The sequence below is a fragment of the Pogoniulus pusillus genome, chromosome 20, assembly GCF_015220805.1.
Source record: "Pogoniulus pusillus isolate bPogPus1 chromosome 20, bPogPus1.pri, whole genome shotgun sequence".
Lineage (NCBI taxonomy): Eukaryota > Metazoa > Chordata > Aves > Piciformes > Lybiidae > Pogoniulus > Pogoniulus pusillus.
Genome location: NC_087283.1, coordinates 1,262,828 through 1,280,251, shown reverse-complemented (window position 1 = coordinate 1,280,251; position 17,424 = coordinate 1,262,828). Strand labels below are relative to the sequence as shown.

At 44.8% G+C, this 17,424-nt stretch overlaps 1 protein-coding gene across 1 annotated transcript; it reads left to right on the top strand.

Annotated features, from left to right (window-relative positions):
• The first annotated feature begins 2 nt into the window (after window positions 1-2).
• Window positions 3-16,432, top strand: UBA2 (ubiquitin like modifier activating enzyme 2). The gene is made up of 17 exons (XM_064159901.1): window positions 3-235; window positions 4,070-4,153; window positions 4,392-4,462; window positions 5,564-5,628; window positions 6,252-6,352; window positions 6,508-6,629; window positions 7,263-7,330; window positions 8,086-8,207; window positions 9,050-9,149; window positions 9,632-9,792; window positions 10,000-10,093; window positions 10,190-10,302; window positions 10,732-10,887; window positions 11,426-11,522; window positions 12,853-12,958; window positions 14,027-14,163; window positions 15,313-16,432. Exons 1-17 carry the CDS (start codon window positions 92-94, stop codon window positions 15,495-15,497), a joined length of 1,926 nt encoding a protein of 641 aa, XP_064015971.1. The 5' UTR covers window positions 3-91; the 3' UTR covers window positions 15,498-16,432.
• Window positions 16,433-17,424: the final 992 nt, after the last annotated feature.

The following is a 17,424-nucleotide window of genomic DNA, read 5'->3' as shown; positions in this document are numbered from 1 at the left end:
GCTCTGGCCTTGTCCGGGCTCGCTGTCCAAGTGCGGCCCGGGGAGGAGAGCCGCGCGGAGCCGCTGCCCGCCGTCCTCGTTCGCCGCCGTCATGGCCGTGCCGGTGTCGGGCCCCTTGCGCACTGAGCTGGCGGAAGCCGTAGCCCAGGCGCGGGTCTTGGTGGTGGGAGCCGGCGGCATCGGCTGCGAGCTCCTCAAGGACCTGGTGCTCACCGGCTTCAGCAACATCGACGTGGTGCGGGCCGGGGCGGGGGCCGGGGCGAATGAGGGGCTGGAGGGTGGCGGCGCAGCAAAGGCCGGGGCGGGTAGGGGGCACAGGGAGACGGGTGGGGGCCTGGGTGGGCCGGGGCGGTGGGGCCGCGGCGGGCGCGGGGGCGCTGTGGCGGAGAGGCCCCTCCCGCTCGCCGCATTGTCTGCGTGTTTTCAAACTGCTCCCGGCCCGCCAAAGCTGCCGGGCGAGGCGGCCGCGCCGCCCCTGCCGCCGGGGGACGGGCTCTGCCACAAAGGGGCTGCGGCCTGCCGGCGCCCCCCGCGCCCCGGCTCAGGCAGGGCCGCCCCGCGGGGTTCCTGCTTCCCGCGGCCGCCCCGAGTGGCGGTGCCGCTGTGTCCGGGCTCCGCGCCGGAGCGGGCGCGAAGAGGAGCGGCGGATATGGGCCGCCTTTCCCCGCCGAGGTCTGGCCGCCCGCCTTCCAGGCGTCGGGCCTCCTGCCGAGGCAGCTCGGCGGAGAAGAGGCTGTGGCTCTGGGAATCCGCAGATGAAATCTGGTGGGGAAACTGGTGTGTGTGGTGGTCGCTGCCCGGCGATTGCCGTCACAGGCTTGGGTTTGCCCAGTGCCGCCAGGAGTGCTGTGCATAATGGTCCAGAGACGGATTGCTGAGAAAAACAAAGTACGTGGGAGGTGAAGTGTATTTTTAGATACCCACTTGTAAAGCTGCCAGTCTTGAAGTCCGGTCACGACAGCTTCCCGCGGGCTGCTCCTTCTTTCGCTTTTGCTTCGTGATGCTCATCTCCGAATGTGTACAGGAAGGACAGGACTGAGAGGGTTAGAATGAGCACAACAGAAGCACGATTAGCAAAACTCTTTGAGTAGCGACTTTCCAGACCTTATTTCTTAACTGTAGTTCCCAAAGTACACGCTGTGAAGAAGTGGGAGTACGGGTCTGGTTCCTTGAATGCGCTTTCACTTGTGTGTGCCTGGCCAGGAATCTCATCAGGGAGCATTGTATGACAAGTTGTAAGGGTTGTTTTTACAGTCAGACTTGTTGAGCAGAGCTTTTATCTGAAACGCTTGTCAGGCTGTAGACGATGGCTGCTCTTACTTTATTACTCACACAACTCGGCCCCTTCTGCTGAAATAGCCTTTAGAACTTGCAGGTTGTGCTTAGGTGTAATTCCAGCTCGTCCCTTGGAGGTCAGTCTGCCGCTGCAAGCCTTTCCATTTTTAACCGTGTATGAGTGCACATCAGTAGAGGATGGAAGTTTGCATTTTCGGCACTTGTTCTTTTCCCTCTTTTTTTTCCCCTTTGCCTATGTCATGTGTGTACTCTTATGGTCCATTATTATAGAGTTTAGTATCTCCTGATTTTCCAGTTAGTCGTTAAGCATCAATCTCCTTGGGATATGCTGATGGTTTCACTTCCTATAGTTTGATTTTTGCGTGTATTGTCATTCAAGGCAAACGTGGTTGGACTCCATTAACTTAAGTACACCTTGGATCGGGGCCATCTTCATTTAAAAATATCTTTGGCAGTGTTTTATGCAAGACAAACGTTTTGATAGCACACGGAGTGGCTGGGCACCAAATCAGGGCCAGAGCAAAAAGGGAGTTGTTACCCCAAGAGGAAATTTGCTATTAAAAGAAGAAATTGATTTTGTCAATGTTTGTGTTACTGCTGAGAGTTTTCCATGGTTTTTAATTACTGCCACGCACAAACACCTGAAAATGGTTACTACTTCTATACGTAAGTTGGGGTTTTTTACAAACAAAAGCTGTCTAGTGGTTTTGAACCCCAGGCAGCGCAGAAATACTTCTTCTCACTTTGCTGAAAGGCAGTGCTCTTGCCCTCGTGAATAAAGAGCAAAATCAAATTACTCGAGATCCAAGTCTGAATTAAAAATGTTGCTATCTATTCTTAGGAGTTTCTGAGGCCTTTCCTTCTAACTGGCAAGAACAGGAGCAGTGTATAAGTTCTTTTAATAAGAGAACTGTTAAATTCTAATCGTTCTCAGCTAGGTGGATGCTTCTGCTGAGGTCACAGTCTTAAGCGTTCTCTCTGGAGAGAAGCTACCTTTGCTGCTTTTGGTCGTGATAATACTGTTTTCAGTTGTGGCTTAAGCACTTGTCATTTCCAGTTTAAGCACTGCAAGTTTTGTGGGTAGCGGTGCACTTCATGATTTTCACTTGAGCTTTTTTTTGGCCTTGGACTAAGCAAGTTTGGGAAGTAAGTAACATGGGAGGGGAGGTAAAAATATGTTTTCATGCAAATACCATTTTCATGTAAATACACAAGACCATGGGTAATTACTAATGGTATCTCTATAACAAAGGTTGACAATCTCTGCTTTATAATAGATTCCTAAGACATTGTATATTTACTCCTTGTTCTACATCCCCAAATGCTTTTATTTAATATTAAAGCTTTTGGGGTATTACAGTTTTTAGCATATTTAAAACCTTAATCCTTACATTAAAACTACTCCCTTCGAAAAACAGCAAGTTTAGTCTTGAAGCTTGGCTCTTGCATGCAAAGGATCCTGAGTGAGAAATGCATGCCATCCTTCTTTTGTTATTCAGGTTAAGTTACCAAAAGGAAAAGGGTGTGAGAACACCCCGGGTAGGTGATGTCTAAGCTTCACTCTACACAGTCAGTCTGGTAGTCCACTCCACAGAGCTGAAAGCATTACTCTGTTGAGTGTGGCAGCTATATCTGTGGGAACTAGGGAGAAATATCTCTGAGGCTCAGGAAAATTGCCTCCTTCCCCTCCCAGTTCAAAATACTGGGGTCAGGAGAGGACTTCTAAAAAGAGTGGTTGATTTGAGAAGCTGTTTAATTAAAGGAAAAGTAGGGGCAACAAAGGTTGGAATAAGTCTTAAAGTTCTAATTAACTCTCCTTAATTCATGTGGTGGAGGGCAAAGACATTTGCAGTGGTGATGTTCATGTGCGTGCATTAACAAATAGAAAGATGGCCCTTGGGGGAATTGCAGGCAGGGCATCCTCTGAGGCTGTACATTGCAGCTGTTCTCTGAGCTGTGTTTTTACGTGTCTTGGCTGCATGGATTTAATATTTTTTTTATAAGCACGCGTCATCATTTTTTAATATGCACTTATGCAGTTAGTCCTGATGGCAAAGGGTGAAAGCTTTTGCCCTGCAATGCATGAATTCAATGGCAGCACAGCCCTCAGATTACTGATTTAGTTGCTCAAAGCTGCGTTCAAATATAAAGCAGAAGGGGTAATTCATTTGCTGAGTGGCCTTTGTTGGACCTTCATGGATGCAAAGAATGGTTTGGGTTGGAAGTGACCTCGAAAATCATCCAGTTCCAACCCCCCTGCCACTTCCCACTAGACCAGATTGCTCAAGGCCTCATCCAGCCTGGCTTTGAACACCTCCACCTTGGGGAAGCGTGGTACAGAGACAGAATTTGGGGTGGTCAATCCTGTGCAGAGTCTGTCTGGACCCATCTGCAGTTTGTGTGCTATGCTCCTGGTGAGTTCTCACTCAAATCTTTATTCTTTAGTGAAGAGGACAGTGAATTTCTACCAACTACTGCGTGTATGTATCTCAAAACTCAGGTGCATTTTCAGTAGGGACTCTTTATTCGGGAAGTCTGGGGTCATGTCGCCCTTTATTTTTGACCTACAGTGCAACTGTTAGTGATGATTGAAAATGTATATGTTCCTGAAGGAAGTGAGGTGATAGTTGTGCCTCTAGGGTTGCTCAGAGGTCTGAAAAGAGGTCTGTAAAGTTTATGTGGTTTGGTTTTCATATTTGCTTCGAATTCTGTTAATGACTTTGCTCCTTTTATTTCTGCCAGAGTGAAATGGCTGTCTCTTGTGTGTTTGTAGATTGATCTGGATACTATTGATGTCAGCAATCTCAACAGGCAGTTTTTGTTTCAAAAGAAGCATGTTGGAAGATCAAAATCACAGGTGAGGGGAAAGTCAAAGCTGAAGCTTCGCTTAGTATTTTGTGGGCTGTGTTAGAAACCTTATAGAGCTTTGTTTCTGCTGTCAGGGGGTGAATGTTGGTTGGCTGGCCATGGCTGGCTGCATCTCGTTATAGAAATAGCTGAATCTCAAGGTGCTCAGCTTAATACTTGGCTAATATCAAGTCTGTGTTTATAAGGAAGGAAGAAGTAACATGGGGTTTTTGTTTCTTTATTTCTAGGTGGCCAAAGAAAGCGTGTTACAGTTCTGTCCAGAGGCTAATATTACAGCTTACCATGATAGCATCATGAAGTATGTTTGTTTGGGTTTTAAGCTCCAATTACATTGCTTTCTTTTCAAGCACTGTGTTATTGAAATGCTGCAACTGTGTGCTTTAAGATGCTTTGCAAAAGTACTGTAGTAAAAAGAACCAGCTGTAAACCTAAGACTGCCACGGACCTGAGGGGCAGTGGGGGTTTTGCATGAGTTCTCTGAAGTTCTGGTAGTAAGATGTAGTCATTTGCTGGTGTCTGTTTTCCATTTCATGAGCAGTTTTTACACTAGAAAGGTGCCTTGCTGTCTTGAGCAAGAATTACAGTGAATGTGAATGTTAACTCTCTGATTTAAAAAAAAAGCCCTTTTTTTGTGTGTAACTGAGTATCATTTATGTATGCCCCAAAGCGTTAAAACTTAGTCTCTGTGATCCATAGCCAATCAGTAGGCTACAAGAAGATGTAAGTTTTCATTAGCTTTAATTTTTATTTATCCAGTTTCTTAAAAACCTATGGTTTGTACCACTCAGATTTGAACTCTCGTGTTGCTACTAACCACTGAGTGAGTGCATCCTTCTGGCACTGTAAAAACATTAGTCATGTAATCCTGCTTCCTCCTCACTCCTTCACCACCTTCTTCCGATGAGAAAAATGCAAATTAAAGACAGTATAGTGTCAGGATTTTAAAATCTCATGCCTGGTCTGCTAAGGATGTGGAGACATGATCAAAAACAATTGAGCTATCACAGTGTAATGAACTATCAGCAGTCTGATGAGCTATGGTAATTACACTCTGCATATTTTAGTCTCAGCTGATGGTTTTTAGGGTCAGTTACCACAGCTCAGCCAATTTACACGTTAGGTCAGAGCAGTATAATCACTTTTTCCTTGTCTGCCTGTTTGATTGGTCAAATTAGTGCTAATTGCAAGAGCTTATTTCCAGCAGCATAAAAATTTCCTGCTTTCACCCTGATTTAAAACGGGCAGGAGACAAATGAGGCAGTTAAAGGCTAACAGTAAAGTTATGATCTGTGTAATTTAGCACATGAACATCAGGCCACGCTTTGCATGTGTGTAGTTTCTGGTGTGCCATGAACCACAACAACTCTGATAGCCTTTTTTGGTTTTCTTTTCTGTGTAGCCCTGACTACAATGTAGAGTTCTTCCGCCAGTTTACCTTGGTCATGAATGCTCTGGATAACAGAGGTGAGGGTTGCGCTGTGGTTTTGTACTGGAGAGGAAGATGCTGTTGCTTGTTCATAGAACTCGAATGTGTTCTACCCTTAGCAGTGCTGCACTGCCAGTGAAGTAATCCTCTCAACCTATCTAAACATCTACTGCTATGCTGCTGCTTTATGGGAAGTGCTGAGTGCTCTGTATACATTTGTAACTCGAGTCTGCTGTGACTGAGTTTGCGTTAATTGAAGGGAATGGACTGAAGCTTGAGGAGAGGAGGTTTAGACTAGAGATTGGGAAGAAATTCTTGACAGTGAGGGTGGGAAGACACTGGCACAGGTTACCCAGGGAGGTTGTGGATTCACCCTCCTTGGAGATGTTCAGGGCCAAGTTGATGAGGCCTTAAGCAACCTGGGATGGTGGGAGGTGTCCCTGCCTGTGGCAGGGGGTTGGAACTGGATGATCTTCAAGGTCCCTTCCAACCCAAGCCATTCTATGAAAATAGACCTTGAAAAAGGCGGAGTACTCTAGAGTGAAATAAGGCAGCTGAAGGCTGAATGTTTGTGTGGGAGGCTGCTTTGGATATGGAGAAGTCACACTTCTTTTTTTTCCCCTAATGATTCCTTTTTCCTTTACAAACTCTTGATTTGCAGCTGCCCGTAACCATGTGAACAGGATGTGTCTGGCTGCTGATGTTCCTCTGATAGAGAGTGGAACTGCAGGCTACCTTGGGCAAGTAACAGTTATTAAGAAGGTGAGATTCTGTATCTCTCCTGTCACTCGAAATCATTGGCTATTTTAGATAGCTGGCACTTGGCTCTGTTGAGATCCAGTTACAGTTCATCTGGTAATAGCATGTAGTAGCAGGAGCCTTCCCAGTGTGCCAAGGAAACCTTTCCCTTTCCCCAGGGAATGACAGAATGTTATGAATGCCATCCTAAGCCAACGCAGAAGACTTTTCCAGGCTGCACTATCAGAAATACACCATCAGAACCTATCCACTGCATTGTGTGGGCTAAGTATTTGTTCAAGTAAGTGACTGCTGTCAGAAAAAATGAAAGAGGTACTCTGGGTCCCTCTTCTGGTTTCTAAACCTACAGACAAGACATGGACACACTTCTTAGGCTTGGTTTTTGGTTGGTTTGGGGATTTAAAAGCAATGAGTGTTAAATTGTAGCTAAAATCTCCCATTCTTCGACCTGGGTTTGGGGGGAGTTGAGGTGGTTTGTTAGTGCTTAGGCCTTGCTCTGATACCACAGAAGATCTGGAGCAGTGCTGGGGCGCAGCAGTGTGGGGTGAGGTTACTTTATTCTTGGGTGCATTTTCCAGTGTAATGCAGGTATGAGCAGATGTCACTTCTGCAGGGCTCTTGGAGGGTTGTAAGCAAGGCATTCAGTCCTGCAATGGGAGGGCAAGGCCAAGTGGGCTGTGGAGCGAGTTATGCAGAGCTGGTTTGCTGCATTCACGTTTGTGTTACACGTTTAGTGTTGTCAGCAGAAAGTGCATGTGTGATGCATCTCAACAGCTTAAAACAAGCACGATATGTGAAGAGGCACTCTGACAGCAAAGCTTGCAAAGTGGATATATAGCCATTAGGAAGTATTTGTGTCTCTAACCAAATAAGATGAAATGCCAGTGTTATGTTCTTCTTAATTACTGTATAGCCAGTTGTTTGGAGAAGAAGATGCTGATCAAGAAGTCTCCCCTGACAGAGCTGATCCTGAAGCTGCCTGTGAGTGAGATACAAGCGGGAAGCTTACCTGTCACTGAAATTTTCTCTTGCAGAGATTATGACTTGTTTCTCTGATTCCTTAGTGTTGCAGTCAAGCTCCATTTTCCTTTAAGGGGATTCCATTTGTTGTACCCTTGGCCGACATGACAATACAGAATGGCTGGGCAATAAAGTCTGTTTGCTGCAGATAAATATGAAGTGATGCACTGGTGAAAGGGGGGAAATGGTCATGAAGTGATGATTTTGGAGTTGATTTTTCTCAGTCAGGCAAGATGCTAATAGATAGTTTTGTGAAAATATCACCCTGCTGCTTATTAAGAGCCATGACAGTAACTGTTGGAGGTGACTGGGAAAGAAGCACACAGTGAACAGCATCTGTGTGCTTGTTTTTTTATTGTGCAGGAATAACCAAAGGTAGGAAGTTGATTTCTTTTTGTGCTGAAGTTCTACCCAAACTAAGCTTCCTCACCCAGGGAAAGAGACTACTGAAAGAGGATGGTTGTAATGAAGTCACATTATGTGGAAAAAATGAACAGGGAGCAGTTGTTCACTCTTTCTGCAAACAGGGGAATTAGATAACATCAGGTTAAATCTGGGAGCTGCAGGAGTGGTCACAGTGTGTCTAATTAATCTTATTTGGGGCAGTAAAGCCATTTTATCAGCCCTGCATAATTGTGGTTATTGACTCTAGGGGAAATCCTTGGATATGTTTCTCTTTTGTTGAACTAAAATATTGGTTGATACTTGATTAACAGGGGAGCCAGCAGAAGCAGAAGCCAGAGCACGAGCATCCAATGAGGATGGAGACATCAAACGTGTTTCTACCAAGGAGTGGGCTAAATCGACTGGATACGACCCAGTTAAACTTTTTACTAAGGTATCTTCTTTACCCCCAATAAATATCTGTATTTGAAGTGTGTGAGGTGCTTTGAAGAGAACTCAAAACCCAGTTTAGACACTTAATGCTAGCCATCAGTGATGTCATTATGCGACGATTGCCACCAATTTTGCTGTAGTGTTTGTCTTCTATGACACTTGCTTGTTTTGCTGCATTCCATCTGTCTCTGCACAGATGGCTTCAGCAACTTGGCCATATTGTACAGAAAACACTTCAGTGGCATCATTTTTAATAGGAAAAAATAACCTTGAGTGCTCTGTGAGTTTCATGGGGCACAATCAGAGCCAATCCATCAGTCACATTCTGTGCATTGTCAGGCTCTGGCCTAAGAAAATGCAAACTGGTTTAGGAGTTTTCCTTCTGAAGTAGTTGCCAGAAGTGATCAAATAGAGGAAATGAGTTTAGAATGTGATGTTGATGGGTAGGACTCGCTGTCCTTAGCAAATTCATTGGCTTGTAGGTAAGAATATCTCGGGGAGAGCTGTGGTGGTGGCCTCAGTAGGCACATGAGCCTGCTCTCTGGGCTTGTGGTGTTTGATTTTTATCCTTTTTTACTGCTCCTCAAATCAATCAGAGCTGTGTCTGCTTTGTGCAGGAAGTGCTGGAGAATAGGGAATAAGATAAGAAGCTTTTCCAATCTTTTTCCTGTGGAGTTAGATATTTATTTGCATTATTGAAAATATTTTCAAGAAGGAAAGCTAAGCCTCATCAATCTAATGCTGATTTTTTCCAGTTTCACAGCAAATGTAAAAATGGTGCCTTTTTCCCCCCTCTTTCATGTTTTTGGAGTTTGATTTGTTTCTTTTCCTTACATTTTCTAGCTTTTCAAAGATGACATCAAATATCTGCTGACAATGGATAAGCTGTGGAGGAAGAGAAAGCCTCCAGTGCCACTGGACTGGGCTGAGGTACAAAATCAAGGTAGTTGTCCTTCCTCACACTGTGTATTTGAAAGTCATATCTGCTGTTTGTTACGGCGGCGCTGCACCACATCATCTTCTCACTGCCCCACTTGGCTACTCCTTATCAGCACAGCAATTCTTTGCCATTCCCAAAGATTTTAAATCTTTCTCTAGTCTTCTTTTGTAATTTGTTATATTAGTCACAAAATTAGGTCAGCTTGTTCTAGGAGCCCTTACCAGGAACTCTGATGCATTTTTGCCTGAAAGCTGAGTTTTGCTGCAGATGTGAATTTGCTGTGCCTTGTGCCTGTCTAGGTGATTGATGTAAGTCCTGCTGTAGCTGCAGGTTTGTTTTAAAATGTTTGGGCTACAGTAGTTATATTCTTCAATTTAGAAAATATTTGGCTTGCTGAAGTTGGGAAATTCTTGCTACTTAGAGAGACCTTCAGTGGCATTTATAGCTATTCCTGATCTTAATTTTCTCTTTTTCTTTTGCCACAGAGAAAAACACATCTGACCAACAAAATGAATCTCCTGCAGTCTTGAAGGATCAGCAGGTTCTGGATGTCAAGAGCTATGCACACTTATTTTCAAAGAGTGTTGAAACCCTGAGACTTCACCTGACTGAGAAGGGTGATGGAGCAGAGCTCATCTGGGATAAGGTTAGTTTGCCTGACACACAAGAACCAGTTACACTTTACCTCTGTAGCGCAAATTCCAACTGGATTCAGCTGAAAGAGGGAGTGTGACTTGGAAACAGCATACAAAAGAAGCCTGTACAGTAAAACTTCCTGCAGCTGACATTTTAGGAACTATGTGTTGCAAACATAACTTGAAATTACTCTTCTTTTGTATTAAATTCTTGCCAGGATGACCCTTCTGCAATGGATTTTGTCACTTCTGCTGCCAATCTCAGGATGCACGTTTTCAGCATGAATATGAAGAGCAGATTTGATATCAAGTGTAAGGATAAAATACAATGTTGTTTTATTTCAATGACAATAATCCAAACTTCTTACTTACTGCTGCAAACCTTGTGTACTCTTGCTTCTTTTGCAGCAATGGCAGGAAATATTATCCCAGCTATCGCTACTACCAATGCAGTCATAGCTGGTCTGATCGTGCTGGAGGGGCTGAAGATCTTGTCAGGAAAAATAGATCAGTGTAGAACGGTAAGTGGGCCTGAGATGCTTCTGCTTCCTTGTCCTTTCTTTAAAAGTTGCCTTTCACTTGCTTTGACTGCTGTGCAGTTTCACTGCCTCTCACGTGTTGCTTCAGTAGACTCTGAATGTACTGCGAGCTTTGAGCCATGATGAAAGGAGAAGTGAAAGTTTCAAGGATGATTAAATTCCTCTGAATTAATGAAAATTGGCTGCTAGATAGGAGAGAGAACCAGGCTGACACCCCTTGAAACGTTTCACCTTCCAGATTGTTTGGCCATAGCTGGTCAGCCACACAAGTGTGCTTGGGGACTGGCTGTGGCACTCACTGCTCCTCAGCAAGCATGTCAAAGAAGACTGGGGACAGCAAATGTGTGGGAAAGCAGATTTAAAAGTACTGCTACTTAGAGAATAACTTCTTTTACTCTTGTCTGTCTCAAGATTTTTCTGAACAAGCAGCCAAATCCCAGGAAGAAGCTGTTAGTTCCCTGTGCTTTGGATCCACCAAACCCTAACTGTTATGTGTGTGCAAGTAAGCCAGAAGTGACTGTGAAACTGAACGTGCACAAAGTTACTGTGCTCACGCTCCAGGACAAGGTAAAGCTTGAGTGCTACCTACAGCTTTCATTTTGATGCTGATACTGTAAATTATTCATGGTAGGGGTTTGCTCAGTATATTTTGACTGAGCAAGAGCTGTGTATGGTTGCTCTGCATTTTACCTTTCCCTCAGCTCTAGGTGCAGTCAGGTTAGGCAGTGTGCTCTTTGCCCTTTTGTGTCCTGTGAAAGAGTGTTCTGATGTTTTGATTTTGTGGTGGCTTTAAAGCCTGGTCACATGTAACACCAAAAACTACATTTCTACTTCACTTGAGTAGTTCAGTAGCCACATTACTGTTGCACAGTCACTGGCTGAATTTATGAAATGTACTAAATAGATTTTTTCAATCAGAACCTGTGGGTTTCAGACAGTAAAAATGTAATTGTTTTGTTCCTGAAAGTGGTGGTGGGGTAAGTGCAGGCTTTCAGCAGGTGCCTGAGAATGAGCCTGGGCCAGAAAATGAAAACAGATGAAGGCTCTTTCATTTCTAAGTGTTTTTGAGCAGACACTGATGAAATAATCCCATTCGTCTTTTCAGATAGTGAAAGAGAAGTTTGCTATGGTGGCACCAGATGTACAAATAGATGATGGGAAAGGAACTATCCTCATCTCTTCGGAGGAAGGCGAAACAGAAGGTGTGTATACTGAAACTTTCTGGAAAAGAGCAGGAGAAGGCTAGGAAGAAGCCAAGCTATAGAAGTACAGCAGATGTTCTGCTGTTCATCCTGTAGAGCAGTGTTAGAGGAGAACTGGATTTGCAAGTACTTAAGTGACTCAGTAGGAGCTAGTGGTGGTGTCTGCAAGCCTGCTTGTCCAGTTCAGCTTTCCTATACCAAGTGCTTTTCTCTGGAGTGTCAGGATTCCTTTCAAAAACAGCTGTTTGGCTATACTGGATGCCTCTCTTTGAATGTCTCCTTCACGTTCTTGTTCTTAGATATTGGTCTTTTTAGGATGATTGTAGGCACTATTGCCATGCAAATATTGTCTCCTGAGTGTTAAGCCTATGGAGGGTCAGCAAGAATAAGTGTGGAGTCCTGCACCTGGGGAGGAGCAACACCGTGCACCATTACAGGGTAGGGGGTGACCTGCTGGAAAGCCACTCAATGCAGAAGGACTTTGGAGTCCTGGTGGACAAGGTTATTTGTGGGACAGCAATGTGCCCTTGTGGCCAGGAAGGCCAATGGCTTCCTGGGGTGCATTCAGAACAGTGTGGCCAGCAGGTCAAGGTTTTCCTCCCTGTCTACTCTGCCCTGATAAGACCATGGCTAGAATACTGTGTACTCTTCTGGGCTTCCCAGTATTGAGAGGCACAGGGATCTGCTGGAAAGAGCCCAGTGGAGGCTATGAGGTTGATGAAGGGACAGGAGCATCTGTCTGATGAGGAAAGGCTGGGAGACCTTGAGCTATTGAGTCTGGAGAAGAGAAGGATGAGAAGGGATCTGATCAATGGTCACAAATATCTCAGAGATGGGTGTCAAGAAGGGGACGAGCTCCTTTCAGTGGTGTCCTGTCACAGGACAAGTGGCAGTGGACACAAACTGGAACCCAGGAAGTTCCACCTCAACATGAGGAGAAACTTCTTTGGTGTGAGGGTGCTGGAGCAGGCTGCCCAGAGAGGTTGTGGAGTCACCTTCCTTAGAGACTTTCAAGACCATCTGGATGGGTTCCTGTGCGATCTGCCCTGGGTGACCCTGCTTTGGCAGTTAGGTTGGACCGGATGATCTCCAGAGGTCCCTTCCACCCAGTACTATTCCGTGAATAGAGAAGAGCTTGAATATGATGTAAGTCAAACCTAAGCAGTTTTAACTCTTGCTATGCTGAAGAGTCAGCTTTAAATAGAGCTAATTAACAGTAATCTTCTGTCTCTCCATGAAACCGCTGGAGTATCCATTTCATCACCTTGGTTCAGGTGCAAGGGAGCTTGGCTAAGAGCTGTATCCATGCAGTCTTTCCCTGTTTTCTTAGCAAACAACCACAGGAAGTTATCAGACTTTGGGATTCGAAATGGAACTCGACTACAAGCAGATGATTTCCTCCAGGACTACACACTGTTAATCAATGTGCTGCATAGGTAAGGAGTCCCAAATCCCTCTTTTTGTGTAGACTGCAGTATAGTTCCACAAACTTGGAATCTTAAACCAGTGAATAAAACTCAGATTAAGCTGTGAAAAGAAAGTGCAGTCAAAGAAGGAATTGTTATTTTGTTATGAAGTGATAAGAGTTTAGGGTAGTTGGCTTGGCTGGTGTGGTGGGTTTGGTTTTTTGGTTTAATGAGTTGTGATTGAAAAAAAAGAATGTACAGAGTTTAGGGGGTTTGGTTTGCATTTGGTTTGGTGGGAGTGGTTTTGGGGCTCAGGATTGGTGTGGTTTGAGTTGTTGGTTTGGTTTGTGGTTTTTTTTTAATACAGAATAAAAATGACTTTTAAAAATGAATTTATAGAGTTTAGGGGGTTTGGCTTGGGTTTGGTTTGGTTGGTGTGGTGGCTTGGCTTGTTGGTTTTGTTGTTTGGGGTGTTTTTTTTGCTGGGGGAGGTTTGATTTGTTTTTTCTTTACAAAGGTAACTGGACAAAGTTTATTTAAATAATTTGTCTTCACAGAGCATTTGTCTTTCCACAACATAAACATGCAGAGCAACACCACATACTTTTGGGGCAGCCAACAAAGTGAGAAAGTTCTATTTAGAAACAAAAACTTTAAATGGCAAACCCCAAAACAAGCCACCCAAGCCTGCTGGGGTCCTTTGCATGAGTAGCTGTGTTCAGGTACAGCAGTGCAACTAGAAGTCACTTGGAAGTAACTGGGGGGGGGTGTTTAACCCTGAATAATCCTGTGTACACTAACTGAACACACTGTGCCTTCAGTCAGAATAGGAACCACACAGGCACAGAATGCCAGGCTGCAGTGTGACATTGAGGAAGAGAGGTAACCCCCAGTAAGGACTTTTCTCTGGGTGGAGCAGTGTTTGTGAACAGACACACCCTCTGTTCTGAGGACTGAACAGATTTTCCACCTCCTTAGTGTTTTTCTCATTTTGTCACAGCTGCAGGATGCTCTAACACTTGAATGCCACACTCTCTGAAAAAGCCAGGGGGGTTGATTTTCACCTAGCTGATTAAAAGCATCTCTGTTTGTCTGCAGTGAAGACCTAGGAAAAGATGTAGAATTTGAAGTTGTTGGTGATGCTCCTGAAAAAATTGGCCCTAAACCATCAGAACCAACATCAAAGAACATTACCAATGGTAGTGATGATGGAGCACAGCCCTCAACATCAACAGGTAAGTAACAGTATCAATATTAAAGCAGACAATAGTCTTTCAGCAGTGTAGTCCAGTTACAGTAGTCTGCAGCCTCACGGCTTAGATTTGCCAACATGAAACAGCATTTGAGTTGCTTTAAATGTGATAGTTGTGTATAAATATAACTCAGAATAGAAAAATGCACATTTTACAGTAAATACATCTTGAAATTGTGTCACTTGCAAGAACCTGGTGGAGTGTCAGCTGAAGTGCATCATTGTCACAGTGATTTAAATGCAGTCAGACCCATCCAGTGGTCATGCTATTGCCTGACAAAAAAAGAATCAACCAGATTCGGTTATTTTTCCCCTGCAGGTTACAAATTGCTTTATGGCCGTCTCTGATGATGTCTCTTGTTAACTTAAGATGTCTCTATCTGCTCACAAAATAATTGCAGTCCACCTCTCGAGCAAACTGACCACAGCTCAGTGTGGAAAAGTTCTTCTCTGAAGGGCTGCTGCAGACAACGTGGCAGTTCTGGTGGGACTGGCACAGGCTGCCCAGGGAGGCTGTGGCTGCCTCCTCCCTGGGGATGTCCAGGGCCAGGCTGGATGAGGCCTTGAGCATCTGAGTCTAGTTGAGAGGTGTCCCTACCCATGGTGGGGAGGTTGAAGTAGAAGGTCTCTGAGGTCCCTTCCAACCTGAGCCAGTCTAGAACTCGTTTCCCATCATTTTGGGTTATTGCAACATTTTGCACACTTCTAGTGAAGAGGGAACAGCAGATGCAGAGGTTGCACTGGCTTGGAAGGGACCATCCGAAGTCCAAGCCCCCTGCAGTCACCAGGGACACCCCCACATAGAGCAAGCTGCCCAGGGCCACGTCAAGTTTGACCTCAAATGTCTCCAGGAATGGGGCCTCAACCACAGCCCTGGGCAGCCTGCTCCAGTCTTTCACCACTGTCATTGTGAAGAACTCCCTCCTGATATCCAGCCTAAATGTGCCCTGCTGCAGTTTCAGACCAGTGAGAAGCCTGTTTGATCCTGGTCTCAGAACTACTCAAACTGCTCTGCAGTTGAAAGACAAAGAGTATGGGCAAGGAGTGCTCCAAAATGAGTTTGTTGTGCTATTGCCATTCCTCTGTCTGAAGCTGAGTAGGCTGTTTTGAACTAAAGCCTTTTATTTTGCAGCTCCAGAGGAAGATGAAGTCGTGCTTATTGAAGAAGGTGAGGGTACTTCGGGTGATGCTGCTGATGATAAGGAGGGCAAAAGCCGCAAGAGAAAGCTAGAAGAGAAAGAGGGCAGTGGGACAAAGCGAGCGCGTGCTGAGCAGACAGATGATGATGATGATGAAGAAATTATAGCATTAGACTGAACGTGCCAGTGCCCCTTGACAGAATGATTCAGATTATGGAATTCAGCAACAGCAGATTCTGTTGGGATGTGAAAAATGTCCAGAACTAGACTGATTTTAAGGCCTTTGTTTTAAGTGAGTACCAAAATAATTTGTGCCTGTTTCTCTTGATGATAAAGCTCTCATCTCAATAGACTCTCTCAGAAGTTTTTTCCATTAATTCCATATGTTAAATGTAGTAGAAGCATAGTTTATAAATGCTCACAGATAAGTATTTGCTAAAACAGTCATGAAAAGAAGCATGTTGGTTTAGTGTAAGTACGTTCCGGCTGTAATAAAATAGGATGAAAGAAACCCAAACCCTGCTCTCGTTCAGCCCAGGGTCACCACCCGATGCCCAGATTTACAGTAACTACTTCTGGGGGTTTTTTATTTCATTTTATTTTATTTTCACTTGAAGAAAAATCTCTTTTCTGCCTAGTCCTAAACATTTTTCACACCCTGAACAAGCAAAGAAGAACATGGAGAAGAGAATTGGCTAAAGCAGACGAGTGCCATGTTTTACCAGTGGTCTTCGAGCTCAGCTGGCACTTTGTACATTACTGTAAAACTGTTGTCATTTCCTCGAGGGTTTCAGCTCGTACTGCCTGGTATGTCAATGTAAGAAGCAAATTTTTGTGTATCGTTACAGTTTCAGGTTATTTATATTTGATGTTTTGTAAGCTCAGATACTCCTATGCTGTACATCTGATGGACCAAATAAATGACATCTGCAATACTTGCTAGATTTGCTTGCACAGTCCACGCTGATGCCAACGGGTGGATTTTACACTGTATAGCCTCTCTGAATGACCGTGGTGGTTTCATTTTTCTAAACATAACCTAGTAGTACAGAACTTAAGCTTCACTTGTTTGAGGTGAAAGGGGAATTTTTTAATAAAACTTTTGTGAATGTTCTTTTTGTTGGACAATCAATTATTGGCCTCTTCAGTTAGAGCACTTGTGAGACCCACCCCCCCCCCAGCTCCAAGACTGCGACAGTAGGTTAAGACTGGATCTTAGGAAGAAGTTCTTCAGAGTCTCACCACCCTTGTACTGGAGCAGGGTGCCCAGGGAGGCTGTGGATGCCTCATCCCTGAGGGTGTTCAAAGTCGGGTTGGATGAGGCCTTGGGCAGCCAAGTCTAGGTGAGAGGCATCCTCAAGGTCCTTTGAGGTGGGGTCTCACAAGAGCAGAATAAAGGAACAGAATCACCTCTCTTGACTTGGTGGCCACACTCCTCTTGCTGCAGCTAAGAAGATTGCTGTTTGGATCCATGTCGTTCTCTTTGTCTTTCTCATCAGCCCACTTCTTCAGTCACATGAGAAGAGTGAGACAGTTTTAGCAGAAAAAGATATTCACAGAATTGCTGTACCAGTCCTCTCCAGCAACATTTGAAGCAGCTCGCAAACATCAAGCAACTGCACCAGTGACCCCCCAGCTACTGCAGTTACACAGGTAAGCGGCTGTAGATAAGGAGGACAGAAGTGCTACTCACACAGTGCCTGCTGGTGCCAGGGTCTGTGTGCAAGTCTGGGAGCTTGCTGCATTTTACACATCTAACCAGTGATGACTGGAGATAGCAGGAGTGTCCTGGAAGAGTGGCTAAGATACCTAAACATAAGCTTAGGAAGCTCCTAGGAGCTGTGGATATTACAAAGATAACAGAGAAAAGGTGGTACATAGGTGGACCTGGGAACTAATGGAAGATACTGTGATGTTGAGAGAAGGTCTGTCAGAGACAGAAGAGCACTGGCAAGTCTGTCAAGGGATGTAGGTGAATGTGGTAGGAGGAATCTGGAGGTACTGTATCTACTGGCTGAGGACTAAGGCAAGTCCTGCAGCAGTGGGAGAGCTCTTAGGGGACAAGGGGTGACAGAACTGCAGCATTACTGGGAATCGAGAGGAGA

Bases quoted from the DNA above. Each gene is read 5' to 3' on its own strand.
- UBA2 (XM_064159901.1), top strand. From the start codon at position 92: ATGGCCGTGCCGGTGTCGGGCCCCTTGCGCACTGAGCTGGCGGAAGCC. The intron at 8,208-9,049 runs GTATCTTCTTTA...TACATTTTCTAG, and splicing joins CAGTTAAACTTTTTACTAAG to CTTTTCAAAGATGACATCAA. The intron at 10,303-10,731 runs GTAAGTGGGCCT...GTCTGTCTCAAG, and splicing joins AAATAGATCAGTGTAGAACG to ATTTTTCTGAACAAGCAGCC.